This window comes from Dunckerocampus dactyliophorus, chromosome 2 (assembly GCF_027744805.1).
Source record: "Dunckerocampus dactyliophorus isolate RoL2022-P2 chromosome 2, RoL_Ddac_1.1, whole genome shotgun sequence".
Classification (NCBI taxonomy): Eukaryota; Metazoa; Chordata; class Actinopteri; order Syngnathiformes; family Syngnathidae; genus Dunckerocampus; species Dunckerocampus dactyliophorus.
Genome location: NC_072820.1, coordinates 37,356,762 through 37,384,460, shown reverse-complemented (window position 1 = coordinate 37,384,460; position 27,699 = coordinate 37,356,762). Strand labels below are relative to the sequence as shown.

General features: G+C 42.3%; 2 protein-coding genes across 8 annotated transcripts in view; one reads left to right on the top strand and one right to left on the bottom strand.

The window, feature by feature from the left end:
* The first annotated feature begins 2 nt into the window (after positions 1–2).
* Positions 3–27,155, top strand: LOC129168281 (katanin-interacting protein). Of its 5 annotated transcripts, none has more exons than XM_054753380.1 (30): positions 4–1,308; positions 1,769–1,910; positions 2,042–2,192; positions 3,296–3,378; positions 3,536–3,714; positions 4,693–4,805; positions 4,883–4,984; positions 5,131–5,280; positions 5,401–5,641; positions 9,210–9,341; positions 9,429–9,577; positions 9,730–9,836; positions 10,006–10,102; positions 10,176–10,382; positions 14,985–15,122; positions 15,982–16,807; positions 16,897–17,658; positions 17,730–17,938; positions 18,970–19,045; positions 19,142–19,319; positions 20,482–20,647; positions 21,574–21,743; positions 21,816–21,880; positions 21,969–22,079; positions 23,188–23,327; positions 23,392–23,493; positions 23,599–23,759; positions 24,700–24,726; positions 24,918–25,003; positions 25,088–27,140. In XM_054753380.1, the coding sequence occupies exons 3-30, from the start codon at positions 2,172–2,174 to the stop codon at positions 25,144–25,146; spliced, it is 4,857 nt and encodes a 1,618-aa protein (XP_054609355.1). In that variant the 5' UTR covers positions 4–1,308; positions 1,769–1,910; positions 2,042–2,171; the 3' UTR covers positions 25,147–27,140. The 5 variants fall into 5 exon arrangements, with proteins under 5 accessions (XP_054609379.1, XP_054609355.1, XP_054609346.1 ...); XM_054753371.1 differs by having other exon boundaries at positions 4–1,343; XM_054753404.1 differs by having other exon boundaries at positions 3–1,910; positions 17,829–17,938; positions 25,088–27,155.
* LOC129168418 (cytochrome c oxidase subunit 6B1) overlaps positions 26,186–27,699 on the bottom strand; it is a 210,160-nt gene continuing 208,646 nt past the window's right edge. For all 3 annotated transcript variants that reach the window (XM_054753667.1, XM_054753657.1, XM_054753677.1), the window contains one exon: positions 26,186–26,376. In XM_054753667.1, coding sequence (XP_054609642.1) covers positions 26,323–26,376 — 54 coding nt within the window. In that variant the 3' untranslated portion in view covers positions 26,186–26,322. The remainder of the gene's footprint in view (positions 26,377–27,699) is intronic.

Here is a 27,699-nt window from a genome sequence, read left to right as displayed (position 1 = left end):
CCCCCCCCCCCCCAAAAAAAAAACAAAAAACAAAAAAACAAAGTGCAGTTTTCCTTTAAGTGGCAGGGCTTGGGGTCCACTTTTACTTGCACCTACCTACCATAGTGCAACAAACTTGGCTTGGTTAAAAAAAAAAAAAAGCCATAACATTTACTACTATTTTATAAATTATTCCTTTCGATCTGGTCACACTGCTGATTTGTATTGTATCTTGAAGAAGGGAAGGCGGTGGGGTGGTGGGGTAGTCCACAATTTTGGAAATTTGAGGCTTATCTTGATTGGAATAATGTGATGTATTGTTTGCTTCTATCTTGCAGTGCTGTGAGTATGGAATTAGTTGCACTAGTATTGCCTTCACCACTGTTGGCCTGCAACAACATGGCAAACAGATCTATTCTATTCCAAGGGCATTTTATATCTGGAGATACTGTAATTCATTTGACGGTTTCATTTGCATCCCCACCAATACCTTTTGAAAATCCTGTTTCCATAGTAACTGACCCGCTTTAATTTTGGAGAAGTGGTGTTTGAGTCACAAGTGAGGTTTGTAACTTGTTTAAATAGTCTACAATGCTCCCTGTTCACTTTGATATCTACAAATGTCCATTTCTTTTCAAGAAGCAGCTAAGTGTGTGTACAACACAATGATGCTGCCTTTTCCTTGAAACCCAAATCTGCTAAAGCTATGTGTTGGTCTCCATCCTGTTACAGTACATGCAAAGCTTAAAAATGTTTACCTCCAGGTGGTCAAGAATTGACACAGCCTATATAAAAAAAGTGCACAGTGTTGACTGGTGATGGCTCGATCTAATAAGATTGCACAAAACTCTTATGGATGGCATGCTAGGTCGCTACACTTACAACACTTGGCACAAATTGATGTCAGCCGCATTAATTCCATTTAAACCTTTCACAGAGTGTAGATTAATTGACTCGGGTGTTGGTGGGTGAATGAGTGCTAACCAGTCTGCTATGAATCGTGTGGCAAGAGAGTGACCATACCCTGATCTATTTAGTTTACGTCCACAACGGTTTTATGTCAGACCTCATCTTATCCTTTTTATATGAACTGTATTGATTTATAATGAATAAACACAGTGTTGAACTTTTCACTGTTGCTAGTCGAGGGTTGTGTGCCTTAATTAACGAATAGTTAAAGCTACTCTGTCAAGAGGTTTCTTAAAGCCGTTTGAGCTGCAGGGACGTAAGGGGGCGTGTTTTAGACGCCTGTGGCTCCCCTGATTGGCGGAGCGCTATACTGGTAACCCATCACAACACTGGACGCATGAGGAAAACAGTCGTTCATTTGTAAGTTAACTGCTAACAAAACATTCACAAAGACGGTAAGTTATTCTTGTAATGTATTTTAACATCTAACTAGATGCTACGGTTTACATCATAGTTAGTACCCATTCGGTTTTGTCATTAAAACATTTCAGGTGGGTGCTCGTTGGCTAGCATTACGTTATTAGCATATGCTAACTATGTTGCCTGTGCTGGTTACCGTTTTTTATCATCCTGTATTACTTTTTGTGGTAAATGTTAATGTCTAGTTGTAATAGAAACGAAGGAAGATATTAGCTATGCACTGTCATGTAACCGTGAGCCCATGCTATGCTATTCCAACAAGTCAAATGTAACCCCATTTCTCAGTTTCAGGGTAACGTCATTGAAAATTATATCTAAAACATGTTTGCACGTGTATTTTATTTAATATTTAAAGACGAGCTTGTGGATATTTGTGTTCCCTTGCTGTCTATTGTGACAGGTAACCTTGTTTCCATCTGAAGCGTGAACACCATAAAAGCAATGCTTTATTTTTGGAAGAATGCTCGACCAAGATGGATGCCTGTAGGAAAACAACCTGGAAGCAAACAGGGAGCATGTTAGAGGCATTGAGACAGAAGAAGGTTAGTTTGTCATCATTTTTCCATAGAGAAATATGATCGTGACATGTAATAAAGAAGCTGTACTGTATAGAGGCACATTTATCCTGGTAACCATGTTAGCTGCAATGCTAAATCAATGTTTCTTCCTACAGCTTTCCATTGTTATTTATACATGGTGGATGCAGCCCTCTTGATTTCTGGACGGATATCCCAGGTCAGAAGGCGCTGTAGGTGCTTTTTCCGAGGGCACCGAAACGCACCACAAGGTGATGTGGATGCCGCATGATGGATAATAATAACGAGGTAGGCCACGTTTGCTTGGCGTGTTCACTCATCTCGGTTCAGTTCAGTCTGCTGCGCTTTTTTACTCTGCACGTCACGAAAGAGGCTCTTTACTTTCGCTGTTATCCTCTTGACTGTATTTCAGCTCTGATAACGACTGTTCTGTGTTCCTCTGTCCTGCTTTGCTTGTTTTCTGCTCCCTCCCAGCTCATTGACAGATGCTGTAGCCTAGTTGGCCTCTGGTCATTTTCAAGTAAGGGATATTTGGGATTTTCATCTTTCTTCTCTGCCTTGCACGTAATCTAAGTGCTTAGTTGTTGTAAGTAATGATAATTCATGTATTTTCTTTCACAGTGGACTAGATTCTGTTACTGTGGGATCAAATTAGTTGTAAATCTTGTGTGCATGCTACATTGGTTTATAGTTTGATGTTGATGGCCCATATTTAATCTTATAGTTAATTTTAAACAAAAGATGTAAGTTGTATACATATCTTAATATTATTATTATTAAGATCTCGTGAGATTAAAACAAGACATCTCACAAGATTTCTCATTCAGAAAGAAAATGTCTTGTGGGCACTCGGCCTGTGTCGATAATAAATTAATTAATTGCACAATAAAAGAAAAGGAACTTGATAATTTTTCCGGTCGTAATTTACTGCCATGTCCATGTGTCTCTGTTTTCTTTGTCTCTCACCTCCAAACAGGCAGTGAGAGAGTTCACTCTGTGCATTAGTTTCAGCACCTTGGCGCGTTTGTTCGATAGAACAATGGCATGAATAGAATGAGCCCTTTTGTCAGGCAAACAGTGTCTTTGTCTCAGTGGGTGGAGGTGGGGCCGCTAGCACGCAGAAGAGTGTAACGTAGTAGAAATTAAATTAGTAGACTGCAATATATTGTCATATATTACTTACATTTTTTCATTGTAGTTTTCTGAAAACTAATGTTAAAATCTAATCTCGTCTCATGTCGTTCAATAAGACCCAATCTCTTATTGTATCGGCTCATCTTGTGATTGAATGTCTCGTGACACCCATCTTTAATATTGTTTGTACTTGGTTTTTTTTTTATGATCTAGGCTTTCCTGACCTCTTTTTTTGCATTGTGTTTGTGCACTTGAAGGCGAGTAAGGCGTACCAAGGAAAGAAGCCTGTCGCGGATGACTATGTGGATGAATATTTAATCGCCCTTCAGCACAAAAACAGGTGAAGTGTGAGCAGGAGCTCTTGGTCAAACACAAGGATTATATGTCACAGACAAGCTGCTCAGCTCGTGCATGACTTCCAGTCCTTGGTTGCGTGTTTTTAGAAAGTTAGAAGCAATCTTCTGAGGTTACTCTTCTAAGTTGTCTTTGGTCCACAGGATCCTGAGCCGCCTCAAAGCCAAAGGCCCCAGGCAGATCGAGCTGGAAAGACTTGAGCAAGGCTTTTCTCTTTATTTTAATGGCGCCAATGCGGAATCCTGCAAGAGACCATGCAAGAGCTTCAAGCACAACAAGCCTGCCAGTGCCACGCCCGTTTGGAGGACTGCACGTACAGCAGGTGAGCACTTACTGGACTGGTAAAAACCCACAAACACAAGCCGGAAGTACAGCTCAGCAAGCAATAACTCATTGGGTATATTTTGCTTTTTTTTTGTCTTTTACATACTGTATTTTTTTGTGATGCTATGCCACCACAAAAAGGTAAAAGTGACAGAAAAGAGTATAGTAAAAGTATAATTACAACCACAGAACTGGAAATTTAACTTTTTGCACAGTAGGAACGCTTTTGTCTTTGCCCTGGCTGCTCAGTACAGTATGGCTGAAGTAACAATAATACTCAAGAGTGAGCTGCGTGTAGAGTGTGAAGAGACTCACTTGTGTCGGTCATGTATCTTTGGCGAAGAGTGTAGTATGTGTTTTATTTTTATTACACTCAAGGGGGAAGGACTACAGTAAAGAAATGTAACTTTGATTGGTCAGCGTGCAGCTTGTGTAGCAGTATAGATTTACTATCCACTGGAAATGAGTCAACACACAGCCATTATTGTCTCAATAGCTGCCAACACAAGTGTGTTGGAAGATCGTTGTCTTGGCATGGTGGTGGTAGGGTCATGGTCTGGGGCTGCATGAGTGCTGCCGGCACTGGGTAACTGTGGTTCATTGAGGGAAATATTAAGTCATTTTATGATGAAAAATGATGCTTCAAACAAATTGTCCATCGTCACAGAATGTGAAAGTGTTTTGACGTCAGTAATTATATTTGCTCATGAAGCTGCCTTTTTGCCTCTTTCGCCCCCACCATATGGAGCGCTTGTTAATAGCCACCACTCATGAGCCTGTAGTTGGCATGCCATGATTCCCAGTCCTCGCTGAATAAATGATAGTGACAGTTTATAGCTTGCAGCAGGTTTTCTCTGTTCCTCCTCGTATGTGCCCTGGACCATCTGCATGCATAATTGCATGTTCCATCTGTGCACAAGCGAACGCCGTGCGGCACACTCTCTCCATGTTCCTTTTTTGTGCTGTGACTCATCAGCAGATGTCTCTCAAAGCGCCTACCAGCTAAGTGAAGATAATAATTTGGAGGACAGCCACAAGCAGAGGAGCCACACAGCCCCAGGAAAGGTCCAGAGGAAAGAATGGGTGCAGGTACATAACTTTATTGGCACTATCCCTCCTTCAGATGGAAACTGTGTGTTTTTTTTTGTTTTTTTATGTTTATACAGGATTCTATCAGAATCCGAACAGAGGATGGACTGGGTTTGAAGATATGCCCAGAAAAGCGCTACTCTGATGATTTTGAGCCCTATGAGAGCATAGACATGGAGGTAGAGTGCGCAAAGAACCAAGCCTGTGTGTGGGGGTGTTTGCTGTTAAGGGGAGGGGCTGTGTGTGTCAGCTGCAGCTGTCTGTACTATTTAGCATCTCTCCATCTCTTCCTTTTGCCCCCTTCCCACCACCACTCCTCACACAGAGCTCCGGCCCACGCTCGCCTCACACTCCCTGCTCGCCAAGGGACACCTGTAAGCATTTGCGCTGCCTCGGTTCCCGGCCCGAGAGCCAAGGAGGACAAGCAAATCAGGAACACAGCGAGAAGGTGCTTCTCAACCTTGAGGAAGTAAAGGTGAGTGGGAAAATGAATGAGGATGATCACATAAGGTATGTTATTCCCCTAATTAATGGTGTGCATATCGGTGTGTGCGCCTCCTTGATTGACAGTTACCGCTGACCTCTTTTAAACCAGGTTTTAAGGCGCAGCCTAGAAAACAGCATGCGGCGCAGCAGCCGCGGCTCAGCAGGGGAGGAGTCAGACGAAGAGTGGGTGGAGGAGCAAATCGAGCGGGAGGAGAGCACGGAAAGTCTAGACGAACTGGGGCTTCCTGTGTCTTCCTCCAGGTCTTCCTCCGACAAACGGCCCAGCACTTCCCATAGCCATTCAGACCCAGCAGACCTTATTGTTCTTGACTTTGGGCCTGCACCGAAAGGTGGGTGCCACAGTCCACTATAATATATAAATGTCTATTGATTCTCTCATCTGCTTCATCAGCACTGACCTATACATAAGTAGCATAAGCAAATTATAGTGGAACCTCTGAGGTCAAACACATAAAAGAGGCTGGTCTGACTTGTTGGAATTACGAAACCATTGATCAGTTCAAGGTCAAACTGTACAATGTAAAATCTTGTAAAGGCAATGTTAACTACTGTACAATAAAACTACAGGACACACACTTTTTATAATGCGTTACAGACGCATAGATTTAAAACCGCAGAATACAGAAAAATCAGATGTGGGGGGGGTCATATACTGTGTGTGTGTGTGTGTTATGAGCATTTTGTTGTATTTCATATAGTATGATAGATTCATTTACTGTCACTTAAGCCATATTGTACTGAGCAGCCTGGACAAAGACACGTGGTGGCGTTGTTGTAGTGTGTGTGTATATGTACTGTATATGTGTGTGTGTGTGTGTATGTGTATATGTATATATATGTGTGTATATATATGTGTATATATGTATGTATGTATGTATATATACTATATATATATGTGTATATGTATATATCTATATGTGTATATGTGTGTATATACATATATATATATATATATATATATATATATATATATATATATATATATATACTGTATAAGTACATACATATACACGTGCGTGTGTGTACATACTGTATATAGTTATTATTAGACAGTAGCTAGACAATAGGCATAAAACCATGTCCACTCTACAAAACCATGAGTTTGGGAAAGAGTGTGTTTAGTGTACAGGTGTTAAAGTACTTGACTGTGAAGGTGCTAAAAACCTGCTTGCATTATTACATGTTTTGACATATTATTTTTAATGATCAGATTTGTGTCTTATTAGAGCAGAGCTTTCCAAACTTTTTCCAGCAAGGGCCACTTAGTATAATTTAAAAAAAAAATTGTAATATATTTTGGAAAGGAAAAAAAAATGCATCTCAGCTTTGTGATATACAGTAGGTGAAAAGCGTATTAGTATCAAATTCGCTCACGCTCCCCCCCCCCAATATCTTCATATGTTCTCATAATTATTACCTTATTCCCTTAATATTTTAACTTTATTCCCATAATATTATCCCTTTCTCCATCCATCCATCCATCCATTTTCTACCGCTTATCCGAGATCGGGTCGCAGGAGCAGCAGCCTTAGCCGGGGGGCCCAGATTTTCCTCTCCCCGGCTACTTTGTCCAGCTCCGGCGGATCCCGAGGCGTTCTACCGGTCGGACTTGCCCTGAACACCTCCCGAGAGAGGCGTCCGAGAGGCATCCTGACCAGATGCCCATGGCTCCTCTCAATGCGGAGGAGTAGTGGTTCTATTCCGAGTCTCTCCCAGATGACAGTGCTTCTCACCTTAAGGGAGAGCCCGGCCACCCTACGGAGAAAACTCATTTCGGCTGCTTGTACCCGCAATCTTGTCCTTTCAGTGACTACCCAAAGCTCATGACCATAGGTGAGGGTAGAAACGCAGATCGACCGGTAAATTGAGAGCTTTGCCTTTCAGCTCAGCTCTCCTCTTCACCACAACAGACTGATGTAGAGTCCGCATCACTGCAGACGCCGCACCAATTCGCTTGTCGATCTCGTGTTCCATCCTTCTCTCACTCGTGAACAAGACCCCGAGGTACCTAAACTCCTCCACGTGGGGCAGGATCTCATCCCCGACCCGGAGATGGTACTCCAGCCTTTTCCGGGCGAGAACCATGGACTCGGACTGGAAGGTGCTGATTCTCATCTCGGCCGCTTCACACTCGGCTGCGAACCGATCCAGTGAAAGTTGAAGTTCACGGCTCGATGAAGCCAGCAGGACCACATCATCTGCAAAAAGCAGAGACCCAATCCTGCGGCCTAGAAATTTTGTCCATAAAAATAATGAACAGCCCTGGCGGAGTCCAACCCTCTCTGGAAACAGGTCGGACGTATTGCCGGCAATACGAACCAAACTCTGACACCGGTCATACAGGGAACGAACAGCCTGTGAATTAGCTGGTCCGATACCCCATACTCCCGGAGTACTTCCCACAGAATTGCTCGAGGAACACGGTCGAATGCCTTCTCCAAGTCCACAAAACACATGCCGACTGGTTCGGCAAACTCTCAAAGAATCTCTCCGAAGTTGTTCTCCATGGCTTCTCCGAACTCCTCCCATGTCCGACTTTTTGCCTCAGCGACTGCCAGAACCGCAGACCGCTTGGCCTGCCGTTACCTGTCAGCTGCTTCTGGAGTTCCATGAGCCAAAAAGCCCCAGTCTTTCCCAGAAGACCCTCACAATACATTTGGGCCTGCCAGGTGTGACCGTCATCCTCCCCCACCATCGGAGCCAACGTACCACCAGGTGGTGATCACTTGACAGCTCTACCCCTCTCGTCACCCGAGTGTCCAAAACATATGGCCGCAGGTCCGATGATACGAACACAAAGTCAATCATGGAAGTGCGGCCTAGGGTGTCCTGGTGCCAAGTGCACATGTGGACACCCTTACGCTTGAATATAGTGTTTATCGACAATCTGTGACGAGCACAGAAGTCCAATAACAAAGCACTGCTTGGGTTCAGATCAGGGTGGCCGTTCCTCCCAATCACGCCTCTCCAGGTCTCACTGTCACTGCCAACGTGAGCGTTGAAGTCCCCCCAGCAGAAAGAGGGAGCCCCCTGAGGGAGCACTCTCCAGTGAGTCAGACTATATCTAGCCGGAACTTCTCAACCTCGTGCACCAGGTCAGGCTCTTTCCCTACCAGAGAGGTGACATTTCATGTCCAAAGAGCTAGTTTCTGTAACTGAGGATCGGACCGCCAAGGTCCCTGCCTTTGGCTGCCACCCAGCTCACGCTGCACCCGGCCCCTCTGGCCTCTCTCATGAGTGGTGAGCTCATTGGAGGGGGTACCCATGTCCTCTCTTTGGGCCCCATGGGCGTAGGCCCGGCCACCAGACGCTCGCCATTGTGTCCCTCATCCAGGCCTGGCTCCAGAGGGGGGCCCCGTTATCCCTTTCTCTACAACCTAATTTTCCAAAAATAATTTGTTTTATGTGTTTCTTTGCCATAGTATTACGTCTTCAAAAATGTATTTATTTTATTTTATATTTAAATTTTATTCTACTAAAATTACATTTTTCTTCATAATATTACATTATTAATCTTGTAAAATTACGACTTTTTCTCAATAGATGACAACTTTTTTTCTCTATATTCACTTTATTTAGTACAATTACTGCTAATTTTTCAATTTTTACTGTTTTATTAATTTTTTTTCTTTCTTTTTTTTGTTAAATTATGTTTTTAGAATTTGCCGCGGCCATTAAACAATGAGTGCCGGGCCGCAGATGGCCCCCGGGCTGCACTTTAGACACCCCTGGTTTAGAGGGGTCTGAATTGAAACATGTCCAAACATACAGCAGTTTAAGAAAACATATAAAAATATTATCTTTATTATTTTTAAAAGGTATGAGAGTCTACTATAATTTGTTTATATGCTTATTTTTATTTTTATTTTCATCACTTTTTTTTCCTATTATTTCTAGGTCGTAAGCTTGAGCGTTCATTGTCTGCAAAGAGGAAGGAAAAGAGTGACTCATTCATACCTTGTAAGCCAATGTTGGTGAAGAGCAAAACATTAGATAGACCTCCTTCAAAAGACAGCTGGGATAATACAAGTAAGTTTGGGGTTTTTTTTGCAACATTTGAGAACATGTCTCTGCATACTACAGGTTTGATATCAAGATCATGTGTGTGCTTTTGAGGACCTGCAAGTCAAGCAGAGAGAGAGAGGCCTCTGTCAACAGCCAGGAGGGCTTTCATCGAGGAGGAAGACCCAGACGAGGTCGCACGTAGGGTGTGCCAGGCCATCCAGAGAGAAAACAGAAGTCCTGAGCTCTTCACTCACAACATGGTCTGCACAACACCCCCCCACCATTATGACCTCATTCCGAATTTCACTGTATGCTTTTAATCCAGTCACAGATTTGGCTCGCGACTAAACCTTATCCCAAAAGCTTTTTTTTTTGTGCATCTGACTTTTCCATTCTGCTTCACTTGATCCAGGGCAGAGGCCACCAGATGATGAACGGCTTAGTGCAGCGCAACAGCAACGATCGAGAGGATGGCAGTGTCACTCTGGCCATGCAGAGAATCAACCTCATGGGCTCCAGGTTTGATGATAGAATATGACGAATAGACACAAAAAGCAGATCATAATCATGCTGCTTGTATTTGTAGTGATCCACTGCACTTTGTACTTTCCCAGATATTTAACTTTCATAGCGATGATGGTGCAGAAGTCAGAACAGTACATTTGATGTGCGTCATGTCGCATTTCAGGGAGCAGCACAAACTGCTGAAAGCCTTGGAGGAGCTGGAAGCTGCACCCTCCTTCAACATTCCTCAGGGTTTCAGAACAGACTGCAGCAAAACGCTGGTGAGTAAGACACTCCAGGTCAACATTCCTTGACTCAGCAATCCTTGAGCACTTTCTGTTGTCATTGTGGCAGCCGAGGCGCTCCCAAGAGGTCACCCCTGCTCTTTACGTCACCATGGAGATTCTGTCCAACTGGGGCCACGAACTGCAGGTCGGCCTGACCGAGTTGCAGTTTTTCGGCCCCGCAAACAAGAAGCTGTACGTGTCGCCTCATGACCTTGACATCAGGAACGCAGACTATCCTGGCAATCTGGCGGCACTCATCAATGGCAAGGCGAAGGTCGGTCTGCACCGGGTAACCCATTCTCATGCACATTCTGTTAATCGAGAACTACAATTTCGGATTTACGTACGCATACATTGAAAATGACTGTTAGGTACGCATTCACAAGCTATGGTAATAATAAAAAAACATTCAAATGTAGCCTTAACCTTTGTAATAATGCTTAGTAGTTGATATGGTGACTGTATTGACCTGGATATGTACAGACCCTTTCCAAAAAATTAGAATGTCATGGAAAAGTTGTTTAATTTCCATAATTCCATTCAAAAAGTTAAACTTTCATAGATTATAGATTCAGGGCCCACAATTTAAACGATTTTAAGTGTTTATTTGTTTACTTTTACGTAATTTGGGCTTCCAGCTCATAAAACCCACGAAAACAGGAATTCCAAAAATTAGAATACTGTGAAGAAATCACCATTTACTTCTCAGTTTTTGCAGGAAAAAAAAGAAAGAAATTAGGATCACATCAAATCAATCAAAATATGGTACTTTCAAAAAGATTTGTCAATCTTCAATACTTGGTTGGGAATCCCTTTGCCTTAATCACTGCCTCGATGCGACGTGGCATTGAAGCAATCAGCCTGTGGCATTGCCTGGGAGTTATGGAAGCCCAGATTTCCTTGATGCTTGCTGTCAGCTCTTCTTTGTTGTTGGGTCTGGTGCCCCTCATTTTCCTCTTGAGAACACCCCATAGATTCTCAATGGGGTTTAGGTCCGGTGAGTTGGCTGGCCAGTCAAGCACTGTGATGGCATGGGCATCAAACCAGGTTTTGGTGCTTCTGGCGGTATGGGCAGGGGCCAGGTCCTGCTGGAAGATGAAATCTGCATCTCCATACAGATCCTCAGCAGAAGGAATCATGAAGTCCTCTAAAACATTCTGGTAGACTGTTGCGGTGACCTTGGATTTAAGAAAGCAGAGTTTACCAACACCTGCACCGGACATTGAACCCCAAATCATGACGGACTGTGGATATTTCACACTGGACCTCAGGCAGCTTGGGTTCTGTTCCTCACCCGTCTTCCTCCAAATCCTTGGACCTTGATTCCCAAATGAAAGGCACACTTTACTTTCATCAGAAAAGAGGACCTTGGACCACTGGCCAACAGTCCAGTCCTTCTTCTCCTTGGCCCAGTGGAGACGCTTCCTACGTTGGCTCAGGTTCAGAAGTGGCTTGACCCGAGGAACCCGACAGTTGTAGCCCATCTCCCGGATGCGTCTGAATGTGGTGGTTTTTGAAGCTGTGACTCCCGCCTCATTCCACTCTTTCTGGATCTCTGCCAGATTCTTGAATCTTCCCTGTTTGATAATCCGCTGAAGCCCACGGTCATCTCTTTTGCTGGTGCATCTTCTCCTGCCACATTTTGCCCTTCCTCTAGACTTTCCATTGATATGCTTGGACACAACACTCTGTGAACAACCAGCCTCCTTAGCTATGAACTTTTGTGGCTTACCCATCCTATGGAGGGTATCAATGATGGTCTTCTGGCCAGTTGTCATGTCTGCAGTTTTCCCCATATTGAACCCAACTGAGACAATTGAACCAAACTGAAGCAATTTAATGACACCTGGGGAAGCCTGTGCAGGTGATTTGAGTTTAGTAGATGATTAGTGTGTGACACTCAGTTTAAAACATTCATGCCCTGCAAAATTTGGGCTGATTTCTTCACAGTATTCTAATTTTTTGAATTCCTGTTTTTGTGGGTTTTATGAGCTGGAAGCCCAAATTATGTAAAAATAAACAAATAAACACTTGAAATCGTTTAAATTGTGGGCCCTGAATCTATAATCTATGAAAGTTTAACTTTTTGAATGGAATTATGGAAATTAAACAACTTTTCCATGACATTCTAATTTTTTGGAAAGGGTCTGTATATACACAGTCATGGAAAAAATGATTTGACCACCCTTGTTTCTTCAGTTTGTTTATTTTAATGCCTGATACAACTAAAGGTACCTTTTTGTTTGGACAAATATAACAATGACAACAAAAATAGCTCATAAGAATTACATTTTTTGGCAGTACAATGCTATAGCTATTCATGTAAGAACTTAAGTGATTTTGGTTATTATTATTATGAGCTATATTTGTTATCATTATATTTGTCCAAACAAATGTACCTTTAGTTGTTCGGCTAATACAGTGGTGTGGCTAATTTATGGCTGGTACATGTTTGCACATTTATTAGGTATGCCTTTTGAGTGTTAAGTTGCTGTGTGATGACTTTAGTTTTATTTGTAGGATGATACCGTGACTCAGACTGTTATATTGAATAATGACCTCCTGCAATTTCCAATGGGTTGACAAGCTTGTTGTGAGTTTTTTCATGGCTCATGATTGGCTCCTGTCAAATAAAGAGCTGCCTAGTCCTTACAGACATGTGCTTGCCACAATATGCCATTTTATGATGTGGACATGTCCGGCTTACAGTACAGGCCAAAAGTTTGTACACACACAACACAACTGATGGTCCCAACCACATTAATATGACAAGAAATTCCACTAAGTAGGCACACCTGTGAAGTGAAAACCACCTCATGTGACTGCCTCATGAAGCTCATTGAGAGAACACCAAGGGTTTGCAGCGCTATCAAAAATAAAGTAACTGCATTGAATGAGAAGGTGTGTCCAAACTTGTGGCCTGCACTGTTTATATGTACAAATCTATTTTTTCCTCTAAATTTAGTGGGTGCGACTTATACACTGGTACTGCTTATATAATGGAATTTAATACATATGTGTGTATATATGTATATTTCATCAGCATACAGTGGTATGAAAAAGTATCTGAACCTTTTGGAATTTCTCACATTTCTGCATAAAATCACCATCAAATGTGATCTGATCTTTGTCACAGATGAAAAAACTGTGTCTGCTTTAACTAAAACCCAAACATTTATAGGATTTTATATTTTAATGAGGATGGCATGCAAACAATGACAGAAGGGGGAGGAATAAGTAACTGAACCCTCACATTTAATATTTTGTGGCCCCCCCTTTGGCAGCAATAACTTCAACCAGACACTTCCTGTAGCTGCAGATCAGTCTGGCACATCGATCAGGACTAACCTTGGCCCATTCTTTTCTACAAAACTGCTGTAGTTCAGTCAGATTCCTGGGATGTCTGGCATGAATCGCTGTCTTGAGGTCATGCCACAGCATCTCAATGGGGTTCAAGTGTGGACTTTGACTTGGCCACTCCAGAACGTGTATGTTGTTCTTCTGAAACCATTCTGAAGTTGATTTACTTCTGTGTTTTGGATCATTGTCTTGTTGCAGCATCCATCCTCTTTTTAGCTTCAACTGTCTGACAGACAGCCTCAGGTTTTCCTGCAAAATATCCTGATAAACTTTTGAATTCATTTTTCCATGAATGATCGCAAGTTGTCCAGGCCCTGAGGCAGCAAAACAGCCCCTAACCATGATGCATCCTCCACCACGCTTCACGGTGGGGATGAGGTGTTGATGTTGGTGAGCTGTTCCATTTTTCCTCCACACATGACGTTGTGTGTTCCTCCCAAACAATTCAAATTTGGTTTCATCAGTCCACAAAATATTTTGCCAAAACTTCTGTGGAGTGTCCAAGTGCCTTTTTGCGAACATTAAACAAGCAACAATGTTTTTTTAGACAGCAGTGGCTTCATCCGTTGAGTCCTCCCATGAACACCATTCTTGGCCATTGTTTTACATATAGTTGATGTGTGCACAGAGATATTGGACTGTGCCAGTGATTTCTGTAAGTCTTTAGCAGACACTCTAGGGTTCTTTTTTACCTCTCTGAGGATTCTGCGCTGAACTCTTGGCGTCATCTTTGGTGGACGGCCACTCCTTGGGAGAGAAGCAACGGTGCCAAACTCTCTCCATTTGTAGACAACTTCTCTGACTGTTGATTGATGAACATCCAGACTTTTAGAGATGGTTTTGATTCCTTTCCCAGCTTTATACAAATCGACACTTCTTGATCGCAGGTCTTCAGACAGCTCTTTTGAGCGAGGCATGGTGCACATCAGACAATGCTTCTAATCAAGACAATTCTTAACAATTCTGTGTGTTTTATAGTGGGCAGGGCAGCTTTACACCACTCATCAGTGATTGGGCACACACCTGACTTGAATTGTTTGGTAAAAATTGGTTTCAATTGCTCTTTAAGTCTCCTTAGGCAGAGGGTTCAGTTACTTATTCCTCCCCCTTCTGTCATTGTTTTCATGCTATCCTCATTAAAATATAAAAACCTATTAATGTTTGGGTGGTTTTAGTTAAAGCAGACACAGTTTTTTCATCTGTGTGATTTTGACAAAGATCAGATCACATTTGATGGTGATTTTATGCAGAAATGTGAGAAATTCCAAAAGGTTCAGATACTTTTTCATACCACTGTATATTCAGCTAAATATGGTCACTTAATATGTATTACCTATTATGGTGGTACGTTACACTGCTGTAAGAACTGTACCGCATCATAATGAGTTTTGTCCATTTTCATACCTTTTTTATTTAGCGACCTGAGAGAAGCCAAATGCAGTAAATAAATACATGTAATCCTCATCTGCAAAAACTACATGCAGTACCACATGATGATTTACTTGTGGGCTTACAGACAACCAAGGAACGCCATATGTGGACGTGTCCCTTCCACCCTCCCGTCCAGCTCTACTTCATCATCCGTAACACGGAGCGCTCTGCAGATTTTGGAGTATCTCGCATCAAAATCTGGAACTACAACAGAAGCCTCAATGTTAGTAGCGTTGCTTTCCCTGTCATTTCCTATCAGTTGTATTTTCATTTGTGGCTCTCCCACATGCTCGTGTGTTGTTTTTGCTAATGTGAAGTGACCCTTTTTGTTTGGTTATGTCAGGCGTGCAGTTCTCTTTAAGCAATGGCTGGCTGTGCTGCCACTCAGTCTGTCCAAATGTGGAGCAGGGGGAGATTAGCCTGGAAGATTAGTGCAAGAGGAAACATGGGCTTTTCTTTCATCCTCACCGCTGTTCATTAAGTGCTACTGCCCGATAGGTATTGTTTTTGCTTTTGTTAGTCCACCATAATAATTTCCTTAAAGTTTGGCGGATTCTGAGTGAGTGCTTGACCCCATCCGGTAAGGAGATGCGAGTGGGAAGAATCTAGGCTGATCCAAGTTTGAGTTAGCTCTATGCCAGGAGGATCAGGCGGATTTAAGTTGTAGTCATGTCTTGTTATCCACAAGGGCTACTTAGTGCTAGCTAGCTTGGGGACTCATTCACTGCTTTTTTGTGTACAAATTATTCAAAGTGTACGGCATGCTTCAACCGAGTGGTGGTTTTGTACATGAGATGGACACTCGTGTAGTGTAAGACATGATTGGTGTGTTGTTTTGCGCTACTGATGTCACAAAGCTGGTTAGCTGGTGGTAATTATTCATTTAAAAACCTTTACGTGCATAAATGTTTTTATTAAGCTGAAGTGGAAGTTTCAAACCTTCTGTTAAAATACTGAAAAGGCAAATAATCTTTGTGATTTTGTGACAACTTGTCTTTGAGCACCTTGCAAAGTGCATTATAAATAGAATGAGTTATTTTTGCAACTCAGTGTGTTTTTTTTCTTTTCTTTTCTTCTTTCAGGAACTTGACATTGGTGCACGTGATATAAAACTGTACCTGAACAGCACGCTGGTCTTTGAGGGCGAATTGGAGAGAGGCTGCGGCAATCAGGTCTTTGACTACAGCACCACAATTGAGCTCCAGGATTTCCAGGCTTCAGACTCTTTGTTTTCCAGCCCTTCATCTTCAGGACACAATCTGCATGGGGCCAGCCCCCAGAGGCATGATGATGATAGGAAGGACAGTGAAGGCAGCAGCACGCACCAGCACCACAGTTCCGCCCTGCCACCATCAGATGCATCAAGCCAAGCTATGATGGACACACAGGAGGGTCTGCACATGCCTCTTCCATCAATCTCTGGTCGGCGCTCCTCTGCACAAAGGAACTCTTTTGATCTGTCCGCCTCACAGGAGCGTCCCAGTCACAGGCAGCAGGCTGACCATTCAGTCCCCATGTCGCAGACGGTCACCATGCAACCGTCATCATCGCGAATGACCCCCCAGTGGCTGCAGCCCCTGAAAAGAGCCGCTCCTGAGGGCTGTGAGGCAAGCAGAGAAAAGCCACGCTGGCTGGTGCCTCAGCAACCCGCAGAACCCAAATCTCCATCGGCTTCGTCCTCCTCATTGCTCCCGGAGTTGGCTTGTAACCCAGGCCGGGTGTGCAGGGGAGGGGAGAGGTCAGCAAACGGAGCACAGTGCAAGGTGGATTCTTTGGAAATGAGCTGCGATCTGCTGGATGAGCTCGGAGAGCCAAAGCAGGAACGGCCCTTCAGCGGGCGAAGGAGCTCTTTGCGAAACAGGCAGATGGAGGAGCAACACATAAAAGCTGCTGTTCTGTCAAACACAGGTTTATGAGCACTTTGTCACAATTTTATACAAATTTGACACATATTGGCTCCTCATGAACGATGACCTTATTGCGTTTGTTTTCTGCAGAGGTGGCGATCAGCACCAGCAGGAGGCAGCGTACTCCAAGGCCCCTTCTGCACAGCCATCAGGATGACAGCCTAATGGAGTCCTGGGACTCCCTCACAAAGTTCAACCAGTGTCAGCGTGGTCGCATCTCCAACATGGGCTTTGAGGGCGACATCTTTGATGACTTCCAGCAGCAACACAGCCGCGGTCCCACTACGGCCCCCATCAACCCCTCCGCTGCCTCTGTGCGCACAGCTTCCTCCTCCTTAGCCGCCCGGGAGCTCCCATGTGAGGTCCCTGACGGGGATTCCTTCATGGAAGCAGAGGAGGAGTTTGAGATCCCGGTGCTTCCCAAAGGCCAACGATTGGTCATTAACATTGTGTCCACCTGGGGGGACCGCCACTATGTTGGCCTCAACGGCCTAGAGGTTTTCAGCTCCAGTGGAGAGCCCCTCCAGCCAGCCCACATCACCGCCGACCCCCCAGATATCAACATACTCCCAGCTTACGGCAAGGATCCCCGCGTGGTCACCAACTTGATCGACGGTGTAAATCGCACACAGGACGACATGCACCTCTGGCTTGCCCCGTTCACGCCTGGACGTAGCCACATGATCTTTCTGGAATTTGGACATCCCTACCAGGTTGCCATGATCCGTGTGTGGAATTACAACAAGTCACGTATCCACTCTTTCCGAGGGGTAAAGGAGGTGGAGATGCTGCTGGATGGGCGGTGCATCTTCAGGGGCGAGATCGCTAAAGCTTCTGGGACGCTCTCTGGAGGTATGGAAGAAGTTTTGCTACATGTTATTTGCTTTTGTTTTACATTACAGCTTACACTATTTTGAATGCAGGATTGGATCAGTTCGGAGACACTATTTTATTTACTACTGATGATGAGATCTTGGAGGCAATGTCCCGTTTTGATGAAACCTTCCTTCGTGAAAATGAAGGCTTGGACAATCCCGTGTATGAAGAGGAGCTGCAGAGACCACGCACTGCAGATGGAGAGGGAGAGGAAAGACCTTTCACACAAGCTGGCTTTAGAGAGGAGGACCTTGCCGTAAGTACCATCATTTCTGGACACCAGTATATAAGCTGCACCCACTAAATTAGAAAAAAAGATTTGTACATAAGTAGGCCGCACCAGTCTATAAGCCTCAAGTATCCACGTAGTAACATGGGATGTATAGTACATGGAAAAATATTACACAGAAATATTTTTTGGCTTGTGATTAAATAAATACTTTTTTTCCCAAACAGCACCGAACAGTGCGTGTAACAAGGTTAAACAGTAGCCCACCAGAAAAGTCATTCATTGCCGTCTTCAACCTGCTCCTGGGAACTGAAACCACTAAAGTTGTCGTCTTCAACGTCAGATTTGAAAAGCCTCATAATTCCTTCATCACATACTTTCAGTCTCTCTCGCTTTTGTTGTCGCTCTCCGTATCACTTTTGTCTCAAGGCAAATTAGCCCTTTAGAGATATCCTCTTCATCATGCTGTAGTCCAGCCTTTTGAAACGTGTTGGTGATAGTGGATTTTTTGACACACTATAAAGTTTCTACCTCTACTCTATGTTCCCAGCTTCACTCATTATTTCAGATGATGAGACGTGAGATGCTTTTTTTTCCAGCAGCCCAAACAGAAGCTGTAGTAATTCTACACTTGATCAAACTTACTTAAGATTTGTCAGCTCAAAACAAGATTGCTGCATAAGACTTAAAAATGTGATATTAGCATCCACTTAACTCGTCCACATCATTACTTACTGAAGCTGCACTCTAAGCAGCGCCCCCCCAAAAAAACTGCTTTGGAAGTGGTGGGCATATACATGGTGCAAGCTCATCTAGATACGATTTGGCGAGAGGCGTTATGATTTCCACGAGGAAGGTTGTTTTTCCTCTATGATGTCATGAAAACACATAACTTCAAAATAGTCCATTTGAATGTCTTTTCTTTCAAAAGTGGAGCAAATAAGTGCGGTGGTCAGAAACCGGCTCTAGCCCCGGGCCGCACACTCATGTTACAATGTCGTGAAAAAGTACATTTATTCTTTTATTTTAACAGTGTTTATTATTATGGTTTCTTTCAGCTGAAACTTCACCTCAACGCCACTGTGAGCCAGTCTGAGAGCATGGAGCAGATTCCTGGGATGTACACTGGAAAGTGTGAGCACAAATATTTCAGTTTACATCCTAACGACTTCTTTCCAGTCTTAAAAATTTGCAATCAATGAAATATACCTCTCTGCTCAACTCCACAAGGCCTTCGACTGGAGTTCACGTCTACGTGGGGTGACTCTCATTACATGGGTCTTACAGGACTGGAGGTGGTGGGAAAGGATGGAGAGGGTTTACCTTTGGACGTCAGTATCATGGCCGCTTCACCCAGAGACCTCAACGACCTGCCTGAATACGGACATGACTTGCGCACCCTTGATAAGTATGTCTGACATATTCATGAAAATAACATATTTCCACAAATTGTGGCCACTGCAAATTTTTCTGCAGGGAAAAATTACCATGATTACCATTCCTGTGAGCATACGTGGCATCTGTAAAGTTGAAGTTCATGATGGAGTTTAAACATAAAATCTGAAAAAGACTGGTCGTCTCACGTTCGTGGTCTAGACCAGTGGTCCACAACCTTTTTGGACCCACGGCCCGGCGCGTGTTCCCAGAAATCTCCGCGGACCGGGGGGGGGTCGTATAGCGATGTAATTTATTTAATTTAGTATGTATTGTGTAAAACTAAGACAGGAACAACATCAAATTAAAAGCACAAAGTGAATACAGAGCACTCGATAACGTCATCAAGCTTTACCTCTATGCATTCTCACAGAGTATCCGCATTTGGGAGCAAATATGAAGTGAAAGAAAACCGATAAAAATACAGTATAGTTGACAATCTGTGCAGAGTGGGAGAAGGCTAGCGCACGTACGATGGTGCGTTCAAGGACTGTCAAAGTGAGACACTCGTAACAAACAACATAAAAGTGCAAAAATTTCGAACTATATATTTTTTTTTTAATAAAATAATGGCCCATATTTCCAAAATTTATGTTCATTTACTTAAAATTGTATTTAGTTATTTACAAAAGTATTTTTTTTTTGTGTGTGTGTATTTTTTTTTTTATCATTGCGCCTGAAAGGTTTCCTCAGCCCAGTTCGGCCCCGCCCACGGACCGGTACTGGGCCACGGTCTGGTGGTTGGGGACCCCTGGTCTAGAGAGTTATACTTGCAAACAAGTGGCGCCAAACAGCTTCTCCCTCAGCGAGTCAATGCTTTTCTCACACACACACACACACACACACCAGTGATCTGGAGAGATGCAGCCACGACGCAGATGACACATGCTGGGAAAAAAACACGAGTTAGGACGCTAATTTTAAGATAATGGTGATCAGTGAAGGAGAGTCATCAAATAACAGAAAAAAATATGATCTATTGATATTTTGTAGTGGGTTTTTGTCCGGGAAAATATTTTTCCTAAAACAGATCTTGATAAGGAGGGACCATCTTCTATTCATGGGCGTCTTATATTAGCGTCAATACATTACTATGCTTGATGCTCTTTTTGAAAGCTGCCTTTGTCATTTCCCAGGATTATAGACGGCCACAACATCACCACCGATGACCATCACATGTGGCTGATTCCTTTCTCCTATGGAGAGCCCCACACTGTGACCATCACCTTTCCACATGCCCAGACCATTGCTGGGCTCCGCATTTGGAACTATAACAAGTCCTCCGAGGACTCATATAGAGGGGTAAGATAAATAACATTAAAGGTCTATATCGGGGTGCCCACAGTGCAGCCGAGGGACATTGGCGGCTGTTTTCTTATTGGCCCGTAGCACTTTTCTAAAAAATTATTTAACAAGAAAACAAAACAAAACAAAAAAAATAACAGCAACATTTTTTAAACATTATTATTATTATTAAGAGAAAGAAAAGTTATCTAATGAGAAAAAGTCATAATTTTACAAGAATAACGGTGTAATGTTATAAGGAAAAATAACATTTTAGTAGCATAAAGTTAAATGTATTTTTAAGACGCAATAAAAAACAAAACAACATAATTTTTGGAAGATGAGGTTGCAGCAAAAGTTATGTTAGAGGAAAATATTTACATGAAGAAAGTTGAAATAGTTGGAAAATTGAAAAAAAAAACCAAACAAGAATGAAACAAAATATTAAGAGAAAAAGATTGTATCCTAACAAAAAATAAAGTCTTAATTTCATGAGAATTAACATCGTAATACTATGAGGAAAATTCATTTGTCATTTTAGTAGCATGGGGGGGAAATATTGAATTCATAATATTATGAGAAACAAAACAAAATAAAGTTGTAATTCTTGGAAAATTCAGTTGGGGGGGAAAGTTATATTAAATAAAGTTATAATATTACGAGAAGAAAATTTATGAAGATTATTTAAGAAGATGAAATATTTGGAAAATTTAGATAAATAAAAAAATGGGGGGGGGCGAAGTTCATAATAAAATGAGATGAGATGCAACTTTTTCCCTTGAAACATCCAGTACATAACTTCTTAGTATATGTACATGTGTTGGTTTACAAAATGTCAAAGTGGCCCTTTTTCAGCATGTGGCCCTCGCTGGAAAGCGTTTGGACACACGTGGTCTAAATGAATGACTTTTGATGATAATAGGTTTTTCCTAATATGTACCCAGGTGAAAGTGATCCATCTGATCATGGATGATGTGGCCATCTCCCCGGTGGAGGGCTTTCTGATCAGGAAAGGACCAGGCAACTGTCACTTTGACTTTGCTCAAGAGATCCTCTTTGTGGACTACATCCAGACGCCCACCGAGAACAAGAGTGCCGATGAATACCCCAACAAGTGAGTATGCACTATTTTGTGTGTTAATTAATAAGAGAAAGGGGTTTAACAATTGACTTGTGTCCTCTTCAGACGAAGTGCTAAGAAAGCAGAACAGGCCAGCATGGATTATGAGGCTCCCATCATGCCTTGTGGATGTATCCTTTTAGGAAACGCAACCATTACAAGACTGTGTTTACTATTAAAACTCATATTTAGTATTCCTTCATTTATTTTGCCTGCCAGTCATCTTTCAGCTGCAGCTGTTAACCACCTGGGGGGACCCTTACTACATCGGCCTCAATGGTGTGGAGTTCTACAACCAAAACCACGAGAAGATCAGCCTCAGTGACAACAGTATCTTTCTTTGCAGTCCTAACAAGTCAAGGATGTGTTCATTTCAACACTATTAGAAACAGCTCCAAGTGTGATGTACTGTGGTTGTACAACACTGCATACTACAATCTTAAAACAGTCCAAATCCCGGAAGAGTGGCATCTGCAAACCGAAATGGCTGACTTCTGTTGTGTCTTCCAGAATATGTTCTTTGATGACTTTCGAGCATCTTGTTATGCCAAACAAAAGCTATTGGTGGTAGGTGCTCATATTCTCTCACTCTCTGGGAAGCGATGCTGTCTGGTTCTAAGGGCATGGTGCCTGGTACCACTAAAATATGTACATTTTTGCCAGACTGCTTGCAAAGTGAGGTGAGTTTTTGAGTATATTAAGGGCCCCAAAAGCCAATTTAGTTGTTGGAATAGTAGAGGAGGACTTTCTGTAGAAATGATGTGTGAATGCTGAAAAGCTGCACTACAACTGAAATGTATCATGAATATGATGGAATAGTTTGAATGGGTTGACAAATGTGCAAAATGACGAACATGCTAACAGTTAGCATGCTAGCACCCAGCAAGAATGATTTTAATCCATGCCATCTAGGTGCATACTGACATGAATGACTAACATGCTAACTGTTAGCATGCTTATGCTTCTTAGTATCCACCCATACCGCTAGGTGGGTCATGGGCATGCTGGAGCCTATCCCAGCTGTCTTTGAGTAGGCAGGGCACATACAACCATTCACAACCACAGTCACTATGGGCAATTTACAGTCTCCAGTTAACCTAGCATGCGTATTTTTGGCATGGGGAGAACGTGCAAAGTTCACACGGAGATACGACCCTACGGTCTACTGACTGTGGGGCCAACATGCGAACCACCATGCAGCTGTTTCTCAACATTCACACAATAATACAAAACAGTAAATGAGAAGGAAGAAGGTCCTTCCCCTAAGACGAGCATTATCATCTTTTAAAACGACGTTTTTGATACAGCTCTTGTATTGCGCAACATTAGACTTAGAATGACCACCGAGACCACTCATCGACTCTAACCAGTGCAGTATTTCCATGCAGTTGAATGGCTGCTTCTTCAAACCTGCAACAGGTTCCTCAACGTATGCCAGACATTGCAGCTTTCCCAGATAGCGTTAATGTACTGGACAATGTGAGTGGCGACGTGAGGACTCCGGATAAATTAATAGACGGGATCAACAGCACGCAGGATGGCAGGCACACCTGGCTGGCTCCTGTGCTCCCTGGGCTGGTGAGGATGTGCAAGAGAGGATTTTTTGCCGTTTCTCTTGTTTTAATCTGTTGTTTGCATCCAGGTGAACCGTGTGTATGTCATCTTTGATCAACCGGTGACCGTGTCCATGATTAAACTGTGGAACTACTCCAAAACCCCACAAAGGGGTGTTAAAGAATTTGGGGTGAGCCTTTTTGCCACTTGTAGGCTATTTTTTTTTTTTTTTTTTAAGCAACAAAAGCTTTCTGTACATGCTTTACTGTATATCTGTGTGTGTGTGTGTGTGTAGCTGCTAGTGGACGACCTACTGGTGTACAACGGCATCTTGGACAGCGTGAGCCACATGAGCCACGGCATTCTGCCCACGTGCGACATTGTGGTGCCATACCACACTATCCTGTTCACCGACAACGCTTACATTGCACACCGCGAGAGGAACACCGTCATCAGGTAAGCCTGCCTCTGAGACCACAATATTAGGTGCACAATCAAGATAATATGGCCATCACAGAGCAGTTTGGTTTTTAATATTTGTCCATGTACCTAAAATATTACTAGCTACATTTAGTCACAACTATGATATTGATGTTATTGGAATGTGCATGTGTGCCTAATGTTATGGCCTTTATAGCGGCAGTGCAATGCGTTATACTCGGCATGTTACATTTTTATAGCTACACTTCTTTCCTCAAATGGTAGCCTCCACCCCAATGATTATAATACAGTACGTACTGTAGCACCTTTAAAGCAACCAAACGACATTATTCATGTTCAACACGTAACCTCATAAACCCCTCCTTTCTTGCACCCCTCAGGAAAAAAATACCCCACTAGGAGGCAGTAGAGCCTTTAGTGAATTTGTCATTGCAAAATTAACAGTGGTGATCTTCTTTATTCAGCCACTCTAATCACATAATCATCATCATCATATTTACATCGATTTTTTTCTAAAGCAGTAAATTGATCAAATGAATGATTAACAATAATAATGATATTTTATCATTAAAAATATAATGTTGATAGCTTCTACTTGCGGTGTAGTAACCATACAGGAACATAAAAAGTAGGGAAGCTGCAACATAATACAGAAGCCAGTGGTTGGTGGCCTAATACATTTGTTCAAATTAGTAACAATACAATACAATACAGAATTATAATTAATATTATTGTAATGGTTTTTTCTATGTACATTCTAAATATTAGGTGAGTAAATAATGGCCCCACTGTATGAGGAAATATGATGCATCAGACGTCAGACTTTATTTATTTATTTTAGCCAAATAAAAAAAAAAAGCGAAAGACTTTGACGTGAGTGAAAGAGATCAAATACAAGGCCATTTGTCGTGTGGGGAAGTGAGTATGAACCCGGCTGTGCTCTTCTCTACTTCAGCCCCCATGGCAGCAGACCCGTCCAACAGTGAGTAATAGCGCACCCCCTTGTGGTCACTCTTCGCATTGACGATGTGAAGCCCCCAGTTGCCCTTGAAATGTAGCAACCCACCTGGCTCCCCTTTTGTTTGCTTCAGTGTGTATTAACATGTCCTCCTCGCTTCGTCACTCAACGTTTTTCCAGTTTTTCCATACTTCCATGATCTTTTCCTGTTGCAGTAATTACGTGGAGGACCAGGATGTGAAGATGACCAACGAGAACCAGATAGTCCATCATAACAAGAAGAAGCAGACAGCAGACCCAGGTGAGCAGCGTAAAAAATATTTGTATCCATATTTACTCGACATAGCTACTGTAAATATTTGTCCACTTTATTTTATTTTTTAAGCTCTTCGGCCTAAAACCTGCATGACCGATGTTGGCAAACACGGACAGAGGAGGTACTGATGGACGTCACTTTTAAGCCCCTGGTGGGCGGAAACCTCCTTTTTTAAATGAAGACTCCAATGCAGAGACGTGCACGTTGGAGAGGACAGCTTTTTGCACCGATCACAATGGGTTTGCGTTGCACACACACAATATTCTATATTCCACTTTATGGTTGGAGAACTCCTGCATATATTTTTAGTCTCTCCCTCAGTGCCAGGCGAAATAGACCTGTCAGGCTGCATTCTGCCGGCCTCATTACCGTGCCTGTACTCATCTGTAACTGCTAATTGTGACTTGTGCTGCACATATTTGCTGCCTGTGGCGTGTAAATACATCCATGTAATAACTACTTGACTGTGTAATGATGCTGATTGAATCCACTGGTAACCAAATGCAAGGCTATGCAGACACTTCTTTCTAGCTATTAACAATTTCCAAGTGTATAAAAGCAGGGACACCGTATGTTATCTTAGCATATTCATGTGTAGTTCAAAGTACACGTTTGGCTCCATAAAAGTAGCGTCGTGGTGTGTTTTGTTTTTTTTTTCAAATGAAATCTAGCTTTAGCTTAGCACTTCAACTCCAAGTGACCTTTTACTGAAGTTTAGCAACGTCAGCAATTTGGTTGTAAGATTTTCACCAGAAAGACGACTTCTAATATGCAGAAACTTTACCTCAAATTGAGCTCAATGATCTTACAGTGGGACACATTTTGCCGTCATACAAAACATTTCAAGGTATATTTACTCGTTGCATGGACTAAAAGTCTCACTAGCTGTATTCATTCTCTTAAAACACGACAAACTTAGTAAATAAATCATCCTCCGCACTCCTTGTACTGCATTTCAAGTGTATTTTCAGTACGTGTGACAACATTGGTCAGCATGGGGTGATCATTGTTTTTTTTGGGGGGGGGGTCAATTTATTTTTCTAATCTTGTTTAAACCTGTATATCAAATCTAGGCTTATTTCAAAAAAGACAAATAAAATGTGTATATGGATGAACTATGCATGGTCCATCTTGTTCTCATCTATCATGAAGGACAGCAGACACGTGTAGACTCAAAGATATTTATTATAGGCTCTGTTGGGTAGTATAATAGCGCTTGGAAGGAATGAGCATTCAGTGGTACTGATGAATCACTTTACTCTTACATGAATTAAGAGGCTTAGCAACATTGCACCTCTGTTGATTCAGATTTTTCCCGGGAATGTCCCCTCTTCTCTCTGTTCATCCCATTTCTGGACCTAAGAGACATCATTTAGAAGTCATTTGCATTACAGTGAATATAAAATGGTGGTTGTTAAACAATGCCCAGTCAAATATTTCACGTGTGTGTAGAAACATGTAATGGCTAATGGTATTCAGGTATTCTGCTAACATTTGAAGGGTATATTTTGTTATTTTATAATAACAAATGCAACATTAAAACTTTGAATTCAAAAAAAGTTTTTAGTAGAAGAAACATGAATGCTTGTGGAGATGCTGGTAAATGTTTAGAAAAATGTCCATTTTCGATATTTAGATGTAAATATTTTATATCTAAAAACATACACAACACAAAAATACCCTTTAACCCAGGGGTCTCAAACTCTATTTCACTGGGGGACACATCAGAAATTAAACAATTTCAATAATAAACATATCATATAATCATAAATAATAAAAAACATGTAATTTTTTCATTAGTAATTTATTTTCCACAGTACACATAATTTGGTAATAAATTCATTTCAGACAAGAAAAAAGAATCCGAGGAGCCATTTGGGAGCTGAAAGAGTCGGCTCTTTTTGTGAGCCGAGCCAAAAGAACCAGCTCCCTACAAAGAGCCGAAATTTCATTCACTAAACTTAACCGGCCGAGTCTGCTAGCGCACGCGCGGTTAATTTGTTTTTGCTGCTTCTTTTATTTCTTCCGGCCAATTTAGTCCGTTCTGAGGAGGAGCAGCTCCTCGTAGATGACACGTAAAATGGTGACTCGGCTCACTGAGAAGCGACGGCACTAGAGGTTTATAGCTATATTTTCATCATCATAAAAAAAAGCGATACGAGGCGAGAGCGCATGGATCATCCATAGTAGGGTTTAATATCGCAATAGTTTGAGATAAAAATGTTTTGCCACATCCCCGATTGGGAGTGATGGCGGCTCCCAGCATGCATTGTGGCACCTGGTTTGTAAAACGTTGCTGTTATGTGCTTAGAGTTAACATAATGCTTTATTAGTCCCCACAGTAGTAGCGGCCCTGTGTGTGTTTACTTACCTGTTACATGTGCTGTCGCACTGCCATTGGAGGTAGTCTTATGTCTAGTGAACACCCCCGCCCCGCCCCTTCAACCATACTATAATACCATACTGGTAGTTCTGTGTTTGTGTTTACTTGGCCCCCTAACACTGAACTTGCATGGATGTTGTGGCCCTCAATTGGCTCGTGTTTGAGACCCCTGGTTTAAACTGTAATAGTAAAAATGTTATTAATAAAAGGCCATATTTTTAATCATGCATTTGATAGAAATTATATATATATATATATATATATATATATATATATATATATAAAATTTCTAATATTA